Source organism: Diplodia seriata (assembly GCF_021436955.1).
Source record: "Diplodia seriata strain FDS-637 chromosome Unknown scaffold_4, whole genome shotgun sequence".
Lineage (NCBI taxonomy): Eukaryota > Fungi > Ascomycota > Dothideomycetes > Botryosphaeriales > Botryosphaeriaceae > Diplodia > Diplodia seriata.
In genome coordinates, this window is record NW_027117311.1 from 776,302 (window position 1) to 792,988 (window position 16,687).

The 16,687-nt window shown below is 58.3% G+C and overlaps 5 protein-coding genes across 5 annotated transcripts; 4 read left to right on the forward strand and 1 right to left on the reverse strand.

The window, feature by feature from the left end:
• Nucleotides 1-864: 864 nt before the first annotated feature.
• On the forward strand, nucleotides 865-1,965 carry SLS55_004078 (uncharacterized protein; the record flags this gene model as incomplete). Its single annotated transcript, XM_066775540.1, has 1 exon — nucleotides 865-1,965. The coding sequence occupies one exon, from the start codon at nucleotides 865-867 to the stop codon at nucleotides 1,963-1,965; it is 1,101 nt and encodes a 366-aa protein (XP_066633421.1).
• A 928-nt stretch (nucleotides 1,966-2,893) lies between these two features.
• On the forward strand, nucleotides 2,894-3,987 carry SLS55_004079 (uncharacterized protein; the record flags this gene model as incomplete). Its single annotated transcript, XM_066775541.1, has 2 exons — nucleotides 2,894-2,917; nucleotides 3,070-3,987. The coding sequence occupies 2 exons, from the start codon at nucleotides 2,894-2,896 to the stop codon at nucleotides 3,985-3,987; spliced, it is 942 nt and encodes a 313-aa protein (XP_066633422.1).
• Nucleotides 3,988-4,777: 790 nt separating this feature from the next.
• On the forward strand, nucleotides 4,778-5,721 carry SLS55_004080 (uncharacterized protein; the record flags this gene model as incomplete). The annotated part of the gene is made up of 2 exons (XM_066775542.1): nucleotides 4,778-4,782; nucleotides 5,199-5,721. 2 exons carry the CDS (start codon nucleotides 4,778-4,780, stop codon nucleotides 5,719-5,721), a joined length of 528 nt encoding a protein of 175 aa, XP_066633423.1.
• A 1,145-nt stretch (nucleotides 5,722-6,866) lies between these two features.
• Nucleotides 6,867-11,370, forward strand: SLS55_004081 (uncharacterized protein; the record flags this gene model as incomplete). Its single annotated transcript, XM_066775543.1, has 5 exons — nucleotides 6,867-7,085; nucleotides 7,184-7,307; nucleotides 7,355-7,525; nucleotides 7,574-11,280; nucleotides 11,344-11,370. The coding sequence occupies 5 exons, from the start codon at nucleotides 6,867-6,869 to the stop codon at nucleotides 11,368-11,370; spliced, it is 4,248 nt and encodes a 1,415-aa protein (XP_066633424.1).
• Nucleotides 11,371-13,257: 1,887 nt separating this feature from the next.
• Nucleotides 13,258-13,907, reverse strand: SLS55_004082 (uncharacterized protein; the record flags this gene model as incomplete). Its single annotated transcript, XM_066775544.1, has 2 exons — nucleotides 13,258-13,526; nucleotides 13,583-13,907. The coding sequence occupies 2 exons, from the start codon at nucleotides 13,905-13,907 to the stop codon at nucleotides 13,258-13,260; spliced, it is 594 nt and encodes a 197-aa protein (XP_066633425.1).
• Nucleotides 13,908-16,687: the final 2,780 nt, after the last annotated feature.

Sequence of the window (16,687 nt, forward strand, 5' to 3'; positions counted from 1 at the left end):
ACGGGCTTCGCTAAGCTGCACGATGCTGCAGGTCAAGGGTCTACAGTGCCATGGCATCGCAGGCGGACCGAAAAGACCCCTTCATCAACGCCACCGCGCCCACGATAGTTAAGATGAGGTGGCTCAAAGTCGCCACCCACCTCGACTAGAGGCGTTTAGAAACCATGCATGCAGGCCGCACAAGGATGCGGTTTTGCCGTCACAGCGGGCTGCAAAGCAATGGAGCCCGCCGGCGGGGGTATGTCTGTGGACGTGGTCAATGTCCTGTGCCTACGTGCGGGCGTCTGCCCAATCCTACACCTACGCCCGGATACATGCTTCGGCTGCCCGTGCAGAATGTACCGTCGAGGTCGAACGAAGCACTCGCCACCCTGGAGACAAGCACAGTATAGGTGAATATATTAGGTGGTGAGGCTGTTTATGCCAGAGTTGTGCAATCAACAATAGCCACGAGCCCCACCAGGGCCTTTGCGTCGTATTCGCTGGCTGAGCAGGGCATGAATGGTGAAGGGCCGGCCGAAGCTGCAACAGGAGGCCTGACCCTGCAGACGCTCGACTTGGCAGGGCAGCAGCCAGCCGCGCTGCGGGTAGCTACTAAAGGGCGGCGTGGTGCTCGCTCTCGACCGCGCGGGAAGCGGCGCTAGCCTGGGCGCGGCACGGGAGCAAGTGTTCCATTATTGTTCTTCTCGCAGCACAGCTCGCGTCAGGATCTGCGTCTGATTCGCGTTGCCCGGCAGCGCGCAGTGCAGGATTTGCACGACCCCTGCCGCGTCGAATCGCCTTTTCCCCGGGACTCGCGCGCTGTTTTGCTCACAACAGTCCCCCGCCGCACGCCCCTCTCCCAACACCGAGCAGGCCTCAGCAATGCGCGCGCAACAACAACCCTCCAAATGCCTCCTGCTCGACCTCCCGGTTGAGCTGCGCCTGCTCATCTACGACTACGCCCTCTTCTCCCACGCATCCGTCACCGTCGCCACCGGCCTCAAGCCCAGCTTCGCCTCGCCCGTCGACAGCGGGTACGAGAGCGATGACGGCCGCGACTCGGATGAACTGATCCCCGGCCTGCCTTCAGACTACGAGCCCGTCGTTCTGCCGCGCTTCGACCCGGACTTCCTCCATCTCGAGCAGCCGCCCATCTTCGACCACTGCACCCAAGACGCCGACAACGATGGGGCGGACGGCGACGATGAGCGCGACCCGCTCGCGCGCCATCGCGCCAACCTGCCCTTCGCTACTCCGCTCGCTCTGCTCCAGACGAATCGCCAGATCAGAGACGAGTTGAACTGGCACCTCAAGAGCCAGCGCACCCAGGAACGGAAGCTGTCTCTGTACCTGACGTACCCCTACGGCCTGCTCGTTTTCCAGCACCTGTGTCCGGATCTGATTCGGCTGGTCCGAAGTGTCCATATCAGCGGCTACTATTACCCCACCCACGCCCAAGAGCAGGTGAAACGCGCGGCTGAATGCCGGTGGATGCAGCGCCTGTACACGCAGCCGCCGCCCATCGACGAAGCCGTCATCAAGGCTGCAAACAGCGCCCTCAAGCAGTTGACGCTCACCACTCTGGCCAAGAGCTCCAAAGTTCCGTTGGAGGAACTCGAGCTGCGCATCTACCATCCCGGCCCCAAGGGCAACGAGCTCATCTGGCGAGGCGAGAACCCAAGCAGTCCTATCTGCGTCGCACTGTGCAACACGTGCGGTGGGTCGATAGACAGCTCTGTGACGCAGGGCGGGAGAGGGGCGGGTGCATGGTTGAAGATCACCCCGAACCCGGAGGCGCGCACCTTGACCCAGCGATGGAAGCGCTTCACCGACGGCAACAGCAAAGAAGAGTGCGAGGGCTGGGTCGTGAGCCCCGAGTGGCCGCGAATACCACCGCCTTCTGTCGCCGTGGCGAGCGGGCCGTCGAGTCCGGGGGACCCGTCTGACCCCCCGGGCGAAGATCCTCTGTCGGCGTTGGATTGACCAGGAGTCTTTGGGTGCGACTTGTGATGTTTTGGAATGACTGCACGCTGAACACGGGATTACGGGGCGTTTTTTGGGGTCTTCTGCTCGATACTTTGGCTGGCGGTGCGCACAGTTGCCCCGCGAGCCGACGATACACGCTTTGGTGGCTGCACAGCCATCGGCGGTAAATACGACGGTTCTTTTGAAGCTGCCGACCGTGGCGCATCTCGCGCTAGTGACTCTTTCACACGTGGGTAGTGGGTAGTGGAACCCGGCGTCTCAACGTATTTGCGCAGTTTTAATTCTCGCGTCTACGTTTGCATGTTGGCTTCAACTGCACACGTCGGAAGAGCAGCATCCTTGATGGCTCAGAGGCCCCGGATCTTTTGTAACCCGCTGCGCGCACAGCAGCGAAACAAAAGTATTTGTGATGTGGCCACACAGCCGTCTTTCCAGGGACTTCTGGGCTTTCCATGGGCGTCATCAGACCCTGACCCAGCCACAGCATGGCCACAGCATCTGTGACGCAAGCGACCCTACAGCTCCTTCGCGCAGCCGATGGCTAGCGTGGATCTGTCTTTTGCTCATGTCATGGGTAGTTGAAGCCATCGTCCGGACGAGAATGTCGAATTAAAAATTCTACATACACGTCCGGACGATAGCTTCAACTACCTACGTTTTTTTTCTCTCTAAGAATGAGCTAAGGCATAGATACGCCATGTTCTGCTATTCTTCGCGCTAGCCATCGGCTGCGAGAGGGGCTGTAGTGCACCAGACCAACCGCAGCCGCCGCTCGCCGCAGCACTCCGGTTCCAGCACTCTCCGACGCCGCTGCGGCAGAGGCACCTTACGATCCATAAAACCGTCGCCATCTCTTTGTTGCACCCACCTACGCTTGCTTCCTTCACCCTCTGCTATCCTCACCTCGCACTCCTCAGCAACAACCATGTCCGATTTCGCACCTCCAGTCGTAAGTTGTTCCCCGCATCCCGCGATTGCGCGGCCAAGCCCAGCCCCGCATTCCCGCCATCGCACGCGCGTTGCAGCTTCATGCACGCCAAGTATCGTCAAGCCTTCGTCACCACAGCCGTCGATCCGCACTGACACTTGCAATCATCGTAGGGCCCACCTCCGCCCAAGGTCCCCGAGGGCTGGAAGGCCGTCTTTAACGCGCAATACCAAGAATGGTTCTACGTCAACATATACACCAAACAGTCGCAATGGGACAAGCCGACCGAGCCCATCTACCCTCCCTACGAAGCAGAAGGCAGCGCCCCGCCTCCAGGCCCGCCGCCCAGCTACGGCCACGGCGGCGACGCGAGGCCGCTTGGACCCGAGAAGACGGGCCTGAGTAGCAACAACCCGTACGGGCCGGGTGGCGGCGGCTACGGCGGCAGCGGGCAAAACATCAGCGAAGACGAGCGGTTGGCCCGCCAGCTGCAGGCCGAGGAAGACGCGCGCGCGCACGGCGGCCACTCGCCGATGCCCGGAGGCGGTGCGCGCGGCGCCTCGGACGGCTATTACGCCCAGCAGGGCGGCAGCAGTGCCTCGCCGGGCTACAACCAACAGCCGCCGGGCTACGGCCAGCAGGCTCCCGGCTACGGCTCGCAAGAACTGCCCCCTCGCCCGGAAGACAGCAGGGGCAAGAAGTCCGGCGGCTTCCTGGGGAAGCTGCTCGGCAAAGCGAGTGGCTCCAGGCCTGGCGGCGGCTACGGTCAACAACAGCAGCAATACGGCGGCTACCAGCAGCCGCAAGGATATAACCAGGGCCCGCCGCAGGGCCAGTACGGGTACGCGCCGCAGCAGGGCTACTACGGGCAGGGCGGCGGGATGCCGTACGGCGGTGTGCAGCAGAAGCCGAAGAAGGGCGGCCTGGGCGCCGGCGGTGCGGCAGCGTTGGGTGTCGGCGGCGGCCTTGTCGGCGGCATGTTGCTAGCGGATGCGATTGATGATCACGACGAACAGGCTTACGATCAAGGTTATGACGATGGTAACGACGGCGACTTCGGTGGCGGAGACGACTTCGGTGGTGATTTCTAGGCTGCCAGTCGGGTAGCTCGTCCGGGGATGATAGCGGCTTGTTTTCTTTCTTTTGGTCGGGATGTTGATATGAAGACTCGAGCGGGATGCGTCTTGGGCCTGGCCCGGTGTTACTGGGGTTTCTCATGAATATTCCTGGACTCGAGCACACCTTTCAGTTCAGGAATGCAAGCATGAATGACAACAATAGATGTTTTTTTTCTTTCACTTTACTTGGGTCGTTCCTTTGCAACATGGAGCTTTTGGATCTCGGACAGTTTCATGTGGGAGCCCGTTGCGCCTTCCTTAGTGGCCCGCCCTTTCCTTGAACTCCACAATATCCGCGAGCTGCTTCTCTGTAACCTTGCATCGCCACCACGCCTTGCTTATCCAGCATTTATTTATTATGCCCTTCACAGCCGTGCTCGGGACCGGCTGCTTTTGCTGCTTTATTGTAACCACCGTCAGCGCTGTCTTACTTTTGATCGAGCATAAACGGAGGTCACGAGGGCAGAGGCCGGACAAGAACGCTGACGAGTGCACATGAAGGTTGTCGAAGCATCTGTCGGACCTAGACGCTTCCTCTGTGCCGCTCCAACAGCATATTGATGACAGTACGGCTGATGCAATTCTCCGTGTCAGCGAACCGATGGAGCTTTGGCGAATCAGCGTTGCATCATTGTCCGCATCCTTACTTATCGATAAAACCCGCTTGGATTCCGTCGCCTTCCCTACCTCCGCCCGCACTGCCGTCACTCCACTTGCACCAACCATCTATGACTCCGCAAACGTACAGATGACCGCCGGCCTGATGCGGTGCATTCCGCCTTTAAGGCTTGCGCGCACACACCGGCTTCCTTCTCGAGCGTCATCCGCTGCAGTCCCAGCTGCCGTCCGTCACGGCATCCGCAGCTTCGCGAAAGTACAAAAGCCTGAGGGTACGGAAACAGAAGAATGGTTCAGCGCATCGACTCCCAGCCCGCTGCCCCCGGAGCATAAGGGTGAGGGTGGCAAACCACCAGATGAGCGGACTCTGAAGCTCGGAAAGAGTGAGCCCTTGCCCAGTGGAACGACCGCCGTTACCTTGCCTATCACTGACGGTATGTAGCAATACGGACCCTCCACGAGCGCCTACCAACCCTCCTGGCGTCTCCGCTACCACAGGAAATACTGTCGCCGCATATCACACTCCATCTGTTTCCCTCCACGCACCCTCACCTGCCCACCGTCAGCGGGCGCATTGCATACACGGCGGCACTATGGACGGCGCCGGTGGCGTGGGGACGGGTTCCGGTTGTAGGGAATGTCAGGCTCGAGATCATGTCAGAGCGCATGATACGCAACGGTTGCGGTAACACGTCTGGCAAGGCGCACGAGAAATTGATCGTCAAGTGGAAGACTTGCGGCAAAACAAAGGGTAAAGGCGTCGGCGCGTTTTACCGCGGAATCTCTGGTAGTGAGCAGGTTGACAAGATTACAGAATTTCTGGGCGGTGACGCGAAGGACGATGAAGAGTTTGTTGGGCTATTCAAGTTCGAGTTTGATGATGAGGGCCGCATTCTTACGCACACGATAGAGCACGTCGAAGAGGGCGGCAACTGGGATAAGATGACGCGCGTCATAAGCGTCACGGATTGGTTGCTGGGTAAAGCATGGGGAGCGAAACAGCCTGCGGGTCTGGCACTGGGATTCTGCAAGAACGAGGACTTGTACAAAAGGCCACCCCACGATCGGCACGCACGATACGGACATTGATTGCATATGGATACGGGCATGACGGTCTCTGGCGTTTGGGAAGGGGCTCCGCAGCCTTGGAGCGGCTGCGCAGTAGATCGGACTTGTATACTACACTCCATTCATCCTACCATTGATACCACTCCTCAGGGCAGCACCCGCTGGCACACTCGGCATCGGCCGGGCTTGGGACAAGTACTTGTGGGGAAATTCGCCGCGGCCTTATCCGTTCGCACGGCTCGTTAACCACATGCACCGATGGCGTGTACGGCTGAGCAGCGGGTCTCACTCCCATTGGCTTCTTGAATGCGCAGCATATACAGGACCGGCCGGCCGGGCGAGGCTTTGTCGTGCGCTCCTGGCAGCAGAGCACGCAGTTGGTGGAAGCGGCGCGCCAGCCCTGGCCATCCAAATATCCAATGTGGGCCGCCCGAAGCTGGCCGCAGCAGCCCACGGTATTCCGGCAGTGAGGTCCAAAGTGTCAAGCAGGAAATCCGGCGCTGCCACCTGCCAGGCTGGCGGACAGGCTAACGGCCAACAATGCGGCTGCTCGCGGCGCTGACGTCGGGCTGCGGGCGTGGTGACACAGCAGTGCATGCAACGGGGTTGGGGGTCGAGCACCAGCAAGGCTCCCGCTCTTCCCACGAGCTTGCTGTCGCCACGAGCCGGCTAGACCGTGACGCATGGGCGGGGGCTGCATTGGCTGGGCGGGCGGAGCGGGCCATTGGAGGGTTGATTTGCTGCAGCTCCGCTCAGCTGCAGCGTCCAGCCAACGATTTGTTGCCAGGGAAGTCACGCTCCGCGATTCGCGGTGCCCCGTGCGGTGCATGGCGAGCGCCAGCAGCCGGGACACCTCGAGCACCTCTCCCGAGCTTGGGACCTTGCTCACCACTCACCACAGCATCTCCGCTGCTGTTCCATCCCACCCTCCAAGCTGTCGCCGCGGCCCGCTGCTCTACCCCCCCAGCTCGCGCCGCGCCTCAGACCCCGACGCCCGCCGTTTGCGACCGCCCCGGACGAGCCGTCACCCTGACCCTGACGCCCGCCGCTCCGCCCAACCTACCCCAGCCACCCATCGCATGCTGCGCGTTTGGCAGCCTAGCGGAACACCATGACGGATCCATCGCAAAGCATGGAACTGAGTGAGTCTCCCGCACGCCTCCCGCATGCCGCTAGCCGCTCCCGTCCCAATCGTTGCCTGGAGCCTCCCGCTGACTGTTGGCGCCGCGCACACAGACACCCCTCTCAACCTCACGCCGGAGGAGAAGCGCGTGTTCGGCGAGCTCTTCCGCCAGGCCGACACTGAGCAGATGGGTGTCGTGACTGGCGAGGTCGCTGTAAAGTTCTTCGAGCGGACGAAGCTGCCGCCGCAAATTCTGGGAGAGGTGCGTCTGCCGTCGCCTACCGCAATGCGCCACACCATATAAGCATGCCGCAATCGAGAGCAGATGACCGCTGACTGAGGCTATGTCGCGCCACACAGATATGGCAAATTGCGGACACAGAAAACCGGGGCCTTCTGACCTCGTCTGGCTTCTGTCAAGTGCTTCGTCTCATCGGCCACTTCCAGGCGGGCAAGGCGCCTACTCCTGAGCTTGCTTTCCAACGTGAGTGCGTCCCGCACACCTGCAGGCGAAAACTGACACGTAAACAGCTGGCCCGCTGCCCAAGTTTGACAGCTCGCCTCCTTCCGGACCCGCTGCCCCCGGTCCCATCCAGCCCCAGATGAGTGGTCCCATCCGCGTGCCGCCGTTGGCACCCGAGCGCGCCGCACAGTATGCTGCACTCTTTGAGAAGTCGGGCGCGGTGAATGGAGTTCTTCCAGGTACACCATAACTCCACCTATGCAAGGAGAGATGCTGACTGGCAACAGGGGAAACGGCCAAGAACATCTTCGAGAAGGCGAGACTACCAAATGAGACTCTTGGTCGTATCTGGGCCCTTGCGGATACGGAGCAGCGCGGCGCTCTGGGAACTACGGAGTTCATTATCGCTATGCACTTAATACAGTCCCTGAGCAGCGGTGCTATGAAGGGCTTGCCTTCCTCTCTTCCTGCAGGTCTTTACGAGGCGGCATCTAGGCGCGGACCTACAATCCGCCCTCCCGGTGGTCCTCAAGGCCCCATTCCACGTCAGTTCAGCGGTCAGAATACCGGTCGTACACAAAGCCCTTTGAGCGGAAGGCCGCAGTTTGCAACTCCTCCGCAATCTGCCCAGCCTACTGGAAACGACTGGTTGATTACGCCCCAGGAGAAGTCATCTTATGATAACCTATTCAGCAAGGTTGATACTCAGGGTCGTGGCTTCATTACTGGCGAACAGGCCGTTGTCTTCTTTAGTGATTCCGGGCTGCCAGAGGAGGTTTTGGCAGCAATCTGGGACCTGGCCGACATAAACTCTGAAGGCCAGCTCAACCGGGATGAATTCGCAGTTGCTATGTACCTAATCCGCCAGCAGCGGCCTAAGCCTGGTGTCCAGTTTCTGCCACCCTCTCTGCCGCCTGCTCTGGTACCCCCTTCGTTGCGCAGCAATGCCAGGCCTCCGACCCAGGCTCAACCTCCTGCCACTTTCGGCACCGCCACTTCATTCCCTGCTCCTGCTGCTCCTGCCGTCCCTCCTCCCAAATCTGCTTCAGAAGATCTGTTTGGCCTCGACGCTTTTACTGCTTCCCCGCCTGTGCAGCCGCAGTCTACTGGTGGCTCTGCTACAAACTTCGGTGTAAACAAGGATCCGTTCGGAAACGGAGCGGCTTCTCCCGCATCTCCGGGGCGCGGCACTTTCCAGCCCACTCCGCAGAACCCCGCGAGTATCTTCAAGCCTTTCATGCCGTCGTCATCCTTCGGTCAGACCTTGACTGCTCAGGGAACGGGTGGTTCTGGTTCTCAACCTCGCAGTCCGGCGCCTCCACAACCCTCAGCGATGGATGATTTGCTCGGCGACAACGACCAGGAACAGAGCAAGAAACTTACAGACGAGAGCGCTGAACTCGGAAACATGTCGAACCAAATCAACACTCTGCGAACACAAATGCAAGAGACGCATAACAGAAAGGCCTCAACCGAAGCGGAACTCAACACCACAAGCGCCCAGAAGCGCGATCTGGAGACGCGCCTCTCTCAGTTCAGAGCCCAGTACGAGGCTGAAGTTCAGATTGTAAAGCAGCTGGAGGAGAGGTTGAATGCCTCTCGCCAGGAGACAAGGAAGCTCCAGCAAGAGATGGCTATGATTGAAGGGTCCTACCAGGATCTCTCAAGCCAGCACCAACAAGTTGCCAGTGCTCTCGATGCCGACCAGCGTGAGAACGCCAACTTGAAGGAGCGTATCCGCCAAACCAACGCCGAAATTGGGCAGCTCCGGCCGCAACTTGACAAGATGCGTTCGGACGCGCGTCAGCAGAAAGGCATGGTCGCTATCAACAAGAAGCAGCTTGCTACGAACGAGGGCGAGCGTGACAAGCTCAAGAACGAAATGAGTGAGCTGACGAAGGCTGCTCAGGAAAGCTACAACCGTAGTCCAGAAGCAACTCCCGGCCCCCCTACCGCTGGAAGCCCTGCGCCCTCGAATGCTAGCCATAGCACTAATCCCTTCTTCAGAAGGTCGCCCCAACCCGCTGAAAACACCATGTCTCCTTCCGGATTCTCCCGTGAGGCTAGCCAGGCCAGCTTTGACAACTTCTTTGGCCCGTCGATCTCTTCTGGCCAGCCCAGCGCGCCTACGACCGTGCCCGCTTTCTCTGCGCCGTCCGGGCAGTCTGTCCAGTCCTCCGAGCCAGGCGTTCCCACGCCCTCCACTTCGCCCCCTCTCTCGCAGTACCACGAGTCGCCGCGTGTTGGCGAACCTCCCGCACCACCGGAGTCTCGCCAATTTTCCTCCAGCATCCTACCCATTCGTGAAGGGGCTGCGCGTCAGGGCTCCTTCAGCTCCTCGATCAAGGCTGCTCCGCCGGCCAGCAGATTCGGCACTGCTGGAAACGAGACTCCAACAAACGCCCCTGGCTCTCCTTCGGCATCTGCTGAGCCCACCAAGGACACATCCGCGCCCGAGTTCGGCCCGCCCTTCAACCGCAACTTCACTTCTTCGCCCGCCGCCAGCCACGTCAGTGACGCTGCTCGGTCTGCAAGTGGTGTGGAGCGTAAGGATACTTTCCAGTCCTTCGGCCCTCCCTCAACGTCTGTCGATATGCCTGGTTCCTTCCCTGAAGTTAGCACACCTCTGCAGCCTGAAGCTACTGGCCAAAGCGCTATGAGCGACCGCAGCAAGGGCAGCTTCAGCTTCCCTAGGTCTGACCCCTTCGGCTCTCAGCCCCAGCGTCAGGGGTCTACGGCCAAGGCCGACTTTGACGCGGCCTTTGCTGGCTTCGGTTCCGGCAAGCAATTCCAAGAAAGACAAAACACCGGGTCATCCTTTAACGGATCCGTTGGTTCGGCAAACAAGTTCAACCAAGAGTTCCCTCCGATTGAGAATCTGGGTAATGATGATGACAGCGAGAGTAACAGCGAACATGGCTTCGATGACAACTTTGCCCCTTCTTCGCCTCAGGCCAAGCGCGATGAAGCAGCTCCGGCGCCGGCCACAAGCGGTCCCGAAGGCACGGGAGACTCAGGTAATCCTTTCTCCCGCGACACTAGCAACCTTCCCACTCCCAACGCCCAAAAGCCACCCCCTACCTATGAGCAGACCACCGGCAGCCGTAGCGGTGCCAGAGGATCTGACTCCTTCCCGCCCGAGTTCGGCGGACTGCTGCCTTCTCGTCAGGATCCCACGGCCCAGTCTGGATCGCAATCCCCAGAGAAGACCTTCAGTTCGCCTGTGCTCACCCCTGGTCAAACCCTCTTTGGAGGTTCCAGCGCTGCTGGAAAGGCTCCAGCCACCGGCCCCTTTTCTCCTGGATCGACCTCGAATGCTAACACGCCTTCGTCAACAGTGCCTTCAGATGCTTACCACTCCGCGCAATCTTACCCATCCACGGACAAGGCGGCTTCGCCCGCGAACCAGGCGGCCGGCAAGCAATCCTTCGGCGATGATTTCGATGCCGGATTCGACGATCTTGCTGAAGCCAAGGATGACACCAACGCCCACGATGACGATGACTTGTTTGGCTCGAGCCACCATGAGGGTCTGGATGAGTTCAACCCGGTCTTCGATAGCCCTGCTGCCAGCAAGAGCAACACAATGGCCAGCCAGGCCACCCCGACTAACAACGCCAGCAAGAACCATGCTGAAGACTCATTCTCGGACTTTGAACATCTCACCCAGAGCTTCGCCTCTTCCAAGCCTGCCACCGCTAGCGGTGCCGCCTCCAGTCACGATTGGGACGCCATCTTCTCAGGTCTGTCTGATAGCCAGCCAGCGCCTTCAGCCGGTGGCAACACTGCGCCTCAGACAGCAGACAACAGCCAAATGCTGGGCGCACCCGAGCAACCGACAACTGGTGATGAGAGCGAGAAGCCACATCTAGCCAGGGCACTGAGCGCCGGCACCGAGCATGACGACCCGATTCTGAAGAACCTAACTGGTATGGGCTATCAGAGAGGCGATGCTCTAGCTGCGCTAGAGAAGTTCGATTATGACATTAACAAGGTATGCCGTGAAGACAAGATATGAGTAGAGGGATAGCCTGACTGATACCCACGTTTTAATTAGGCTGTCGAGTTCCTCTCGAGCAAGTAAACGAGTCGAAGTTATTCTTCTTCGTTTTTGTTCATGCTTGGGAACGACCTCTCAACTCATACCATTTCTTCGCGGCATCGTTGCTTCCGTTCGTTCTTTCGAATGGAACCGATGCTTGCTCATTAATCTCTCCCGCATCTTCATCCTGTGAAGAGCGGAGTACTCGTCGACAAGAATTTTTCTTTCCTCTATTGGACCGGAAAGCGCGATAATTTTCCTTTGTCGGGAGAATCCTCAAGCTCCCAAGTCACTACCACTGTAATTCACTCACGCGTCTTCTTGAGGCCTTTTCACTTTCTTTCCCCCGTTTTGTTACCTTCCTCCTCACTTCTGTTTTTTTGGTTCCTTCGGATCGAGGGAAGTAAAGAATCTCTCGTTCGAAGTTATGGTCATCGCGCGAAACTTTATTCGTTTTTGAAAGGAAATTACATAGCATAGCGAGAGCGCTTTTCAGAACACACGGCAAGGGGGTAGTTCTTGGTAGCCACCTTCTCTTGCCATGTAGCAATGGAGGAGTTCCTTCTGTAACAGCAGCAAAGCATCATGAAGCAAGCGGACGGGGGAAGAAACGGTCTTGCAAAGCGAGAAAGTGGTTCTCTGTAATTCCTTATATATACCACCAGGTTCCTGATTTCCTTGTCCTCCTTTTCTCTTCCGTTGCCCTCCAGCATAGGTCCGCTGCTCCTGGTGCACCGCGGTGGCCGCCACCACCACCAGTGACGCCCTTCTGTCGTGGACCGACCTCTGCTACTAACTGAACACGCAACCTCTGCACGACGGCGGCACCCAGGCCGGATGCGGCTTGTGGCCTTGTCTTCGGCATGCTGAGTGGTATGTACGCATTTCTCGTCTGATGTCCAGTTCGGATGATCGTCAGCAGAGAAGGTTTTGGATCACAAAGCTGCCGTTTCGTAGAGTATAGAGAACGAGGGGAGGGGAGGGGGTGAAAGGTAGCTTGGCTTACTCGGCCTGAAAACTGTTCCTGACGACGACGAAGACGCAGATGGGACAGGTGAGCACCGCCGCCGGCACGGCCAGCAATATTAACACCGGCACCACGATGACTTTGTGCAGACGAGACCTGTCGGTACCGCGTAGGCGCGCCCCTATGCGCTCGCGGCGAGTGGAGTGTTGTCGTTCTCGGTGTCGTCGCCGCTGCCGTAGGAAGGACATTGGTTCTCGATTGGTGGTGGTGGTAGTAGAAGGAGCGTGGGCGCTGTTCGATGGAGTTGTGGAACCTGTTGCTTGGCGGGGTGCTGTAGAGCGACGGCGTAGATACAGTGGACGTTGGGGAGGAGTACGTGTTAATGGAGAGAGGCATCGAGCGGGACACAACAAGGAGGGCAGGTAAGCTTCTGGCAAGGAGAGGATCGACTGGCGCGACCTGCACGCCCCTCAGCAGAGGAGATGAGGACGTTCCGTGGGTAAGGATGGATGAGGGAGAAGAATGGCAGAGAAGCACTTGAGGCAATGATGGCGAAGTGCTGGAATTTTCGGCGTTTGGAAGTTGCGACGACGCCTATGAGGCAGGAGGTAGGCTCATGTGTTGCCATGCTCACCGAAATCGCTCCCGAACTGGCCAGTCATCCGAATGTAGCCGTCCCTTGGTTTGCTACATTCTACGTTAACGGTCAAAGTCTTCGTCTGCATACTCCTGCACGACTTTCAGAGCTTGACCTACTTCAACCACCCGCAGCGGAAGCGCTTAGTAGTGGCCTTGGGGAGACATCAGGAATAAACTTTAGGGTACCCATACCCTTCACGGAAGTACACAAAAGAAAGCAGCAAGGTTCAATTCGTATGGAGGCATGTACCAAACCATTCGGCTCAACTCCCATGGGTATCAAACTAGAAATAGACGCCAGATTCAGAGGAGTCACCAACACATCATTTCTCATTGCGCTTCTCATCCAAGCAGATGCACATGGCTGCAATGACGGTCATGTCCACGTTGGGCGCCACCGTCACGACGTATGTCTGCTGGCCGCCGAAGATCTCACGCGCGTTGAAGAACTTGCGGTCGATAGTAGCAACGAGTTGGCCGGTGACCTCATCGGTGATGTCGGCAGTGGTGTCGAAGAAGTTGCCCTTCATCATGAGCTTCTCCTGCTTGCCGTGGGTGGAAGTGAAGCTGCAAATCGCTTTCGAAGATCCGACTGCCAACGTCAGTATGCCGATCATTGAGGCGATCTCAAGCGCACAGGGTACTCACAGCTCCACTTGCTCTGCACCTCGAGGAGTCTCCTGCCAGACGGATCCTCGGCGTAGTAGCAGGTCGGGATGGAGAAGTGCTCCTTTCGGATGGTGAAAAGCACGTTGCCTTGCATGTCCATGACATGCTTGCGTCCGCTGAGAGAGAAGTACTCGCCCTTGACTTGGATAATGGCACGGCCGTCGACCGTCTTGATGCTGAAGGAGTCGCCAGAAAGTGACATGACCTTCTCCTTGAGGACGAGTGGCTCGGCCTGGCGCGCAATGAAGCTAGGGAAGAGCCCGAGCGGTGTGGGGTAGGGCGGAAGCTGAAGGTGAGGCGCCATGTTGCTGGAGTTGGTGTTGACTTGCGTAAAGGCTGAGGTGAAGTCGAATAGGCGTGACGACTGGAGGAAGTGCCAGAGTCTGTTTATATTTGCCGCGACGGTGCAGCTATGGATGCGAAGAGGGCCGCACGTGTGACCAACAAGCGGAAGGATTGCATGGCTGTGCAGGGCGCAGGCAGCTGCATGTACGAAAATGGAAACCGCCCAAGCCCTTCGCCGATCTCAGCAAGACGTGGAGCCACAGAGCTCAGGCATCAATTCCTATGACGTCGTCATGTAACAATGGAAGAATCTCGTTGGAGCTCCGAGGGATTCAGCAGGGGAGACGACGCCATTTTCAAGGGACACGGCAGCCACGCTCCTGCCCTTGGATAAGGTCCCACGCAGGAGTTGGGTGCAATCCTCCGATGAAACAAGCTTGGGTGGCGGGGCTGTACATACATAAGCGCAGCGCGCTAGCCCCTCAGCCGACCGAGCTTGGACTCCGTTTCGCACACGGGCGGGTATCCCTCGGCCACTACTTGTCTTACCTTGCAACTACTCACATCCCGACTCCAAGCTGGCATACATGCAGTGCCCACTGGTACCGGCGACAGAAGCCTGCCCTACATACAGGCGCTCCTCGGCATGGCCGTTGTGCGAAAGCACGGCATCGGCCAGATTACCCGTCTGGCTTGACGCTTCCGATTCTGTCCACGCTACTGCCCCATTCATTTTCGAGCAGAGTGCTGAGTCTTTGTATTTCCACCACCAACGCCCTTGTAATGTCGACTGGATCATCTGCAACCAACACTCAGTCAGGACGCATGCTCACACTGCAAAGGGGCAGCAAACGCTGTTGGAACGACTTGGCTCATCAATGAAGCGTAGCTTCGCTACTGACTTGCCCAAAACGCAGCCAGCCCAGAGTCACCTCTGTGTACTTGAGTGCGGAGTCGAGACCGGGATGAATTCGGCAGACCCGCCGCCTCCCGTGCGCGACCAAAACGCCCGCCTTCCGCGTAGTGCCCAATCCTTGCGATGATCAAGCCGTATACGCTGTGGCTAGGAGAGATGTGGCACCGGGAAACCGACGGACCACCGGAGGCGTCGCTTACCATGGTCCTACTGATACAGACTGCGGGATGGCAGGAGCAGTTCGGGCTCTGTGATTCGCGCGTGGGAAGCCCAGGGATTTACTAATGTTTGCAAGTCCACTGACAGGCAGGGCTCTTACCAAGGGTTGAGGCTTGTGCCTGGCGGCTTGCACTAGCAGCCAATAGACACCACTCGACCATACAACCAGCTCGCGCCTTATCACCTCTGGGCTCCCCCACACCCATGACGGCAGCAGGGTGGGGCCACATCCCGCCGGGGGAGTTTATTGGTTAGTGCCGGCACGCCTGCATCGCCTTCTCTTATATACACTTGTCTCCGCGAACGTTTGCCGTTTCGCGCTCCATCAACCCCCTCGTGGCCGTTGATGAGTCCCGGGCTTCTCCCGACCTTTGGACATGGACTATGATCCTGCTATCAGCGTGCCAACACTGGTCGGTAGTCTGCTTTCATGTCTCGCCACTACCTGCGTCCTCCTATCCTATGTATTGTTAGCACCCCAACAGCCTTCCTTCCGCCACGCTCTCGTCTTCAATCTTGCTCTGACTGGTACGCTTCTCTCGCATGCCCGCTCTGGGAGCGCCTGGATTCTAACCACCACCCCTCCAGAATTCATCAACTCGCTCAACAATTCCATTTCCGGAATCTATGTCATTGAACATCGACATGGGCTCGTTCCTGGTGCAACGTGTCAGCTCAATGGCTTCGTTACCCAGCTATCTGTACAAGTACAGGGAGATCCCCCCCGCCGCGGCAGTCTTACGCTGACGTCCGATATTCGAAGGCTGCAGACTTTGCCATCCTCGCTATTGCCGTAATCACATTTCTAACTGTCATTAAAAAAACTCATATCCCTTCGACATCTTGGTTGAGGACATTGGCAATATGCTCGACGGTATGGGGTGTCCCCCTAATCACGAGTAAGTTATGCATGAGACCCCGATGTGTTCACCCAAGAAGCTAACGGTAGCCAAGGTAGCATAGCCGCAGGTTTCAGCGCGCTACGGCCTTTTGGCGGCAATTGGTGCTGGATTTCGAAGGATCGCACCGACCTACGCTATGCGCTGGGCCATGGCTGGCGGCTTTGTATCATCGTCGCAACCATATGCATGTACATTTACATGTATTCTTACATACAGCGCCACTTCTCCAGCAACAAAGCACTGCAGCTGAGCGCCTTCGGTGGTCATACCCCGCCTAGTTACGATCTGGCGATGACGGAAGCTGATTTGCCGAAGCCATGGCCGGCTGCTACTCCGATGGCCATGGAACCTAAGAGTCCCCAAGTGTTTTCCGGGCTTGAACGAGCAGCCAGCAAACGGCCGTTTGAGCCCGCTGAGACAGCTCTGACCGGTTCCAACCAGCGACCGGAAGAAACCAGCGTCCCCATGGTCGCTATAACCACGACGAATCTCAAGGTCGAGGCCGATGCATCAGTCCCTCGTAATTCTGAACTCAGCATGGATACCCCAAGCCACAGTCTCGAGATGTACTTCCCCGACTATTCGCGCCCGCCATCGAGCACAATCTTGTCGCGTAGGCTTCGCGAGAAACCGTCGCAAACACTGACCATCGACACGACAATTACTCCGACAAGCGCACCGCCTCGGGAGCTCTTTGACTCACCCACGTCTATACGCACCCACATGCAACAACAGGCTTTCCATCGCCACGCACAGGTGGAA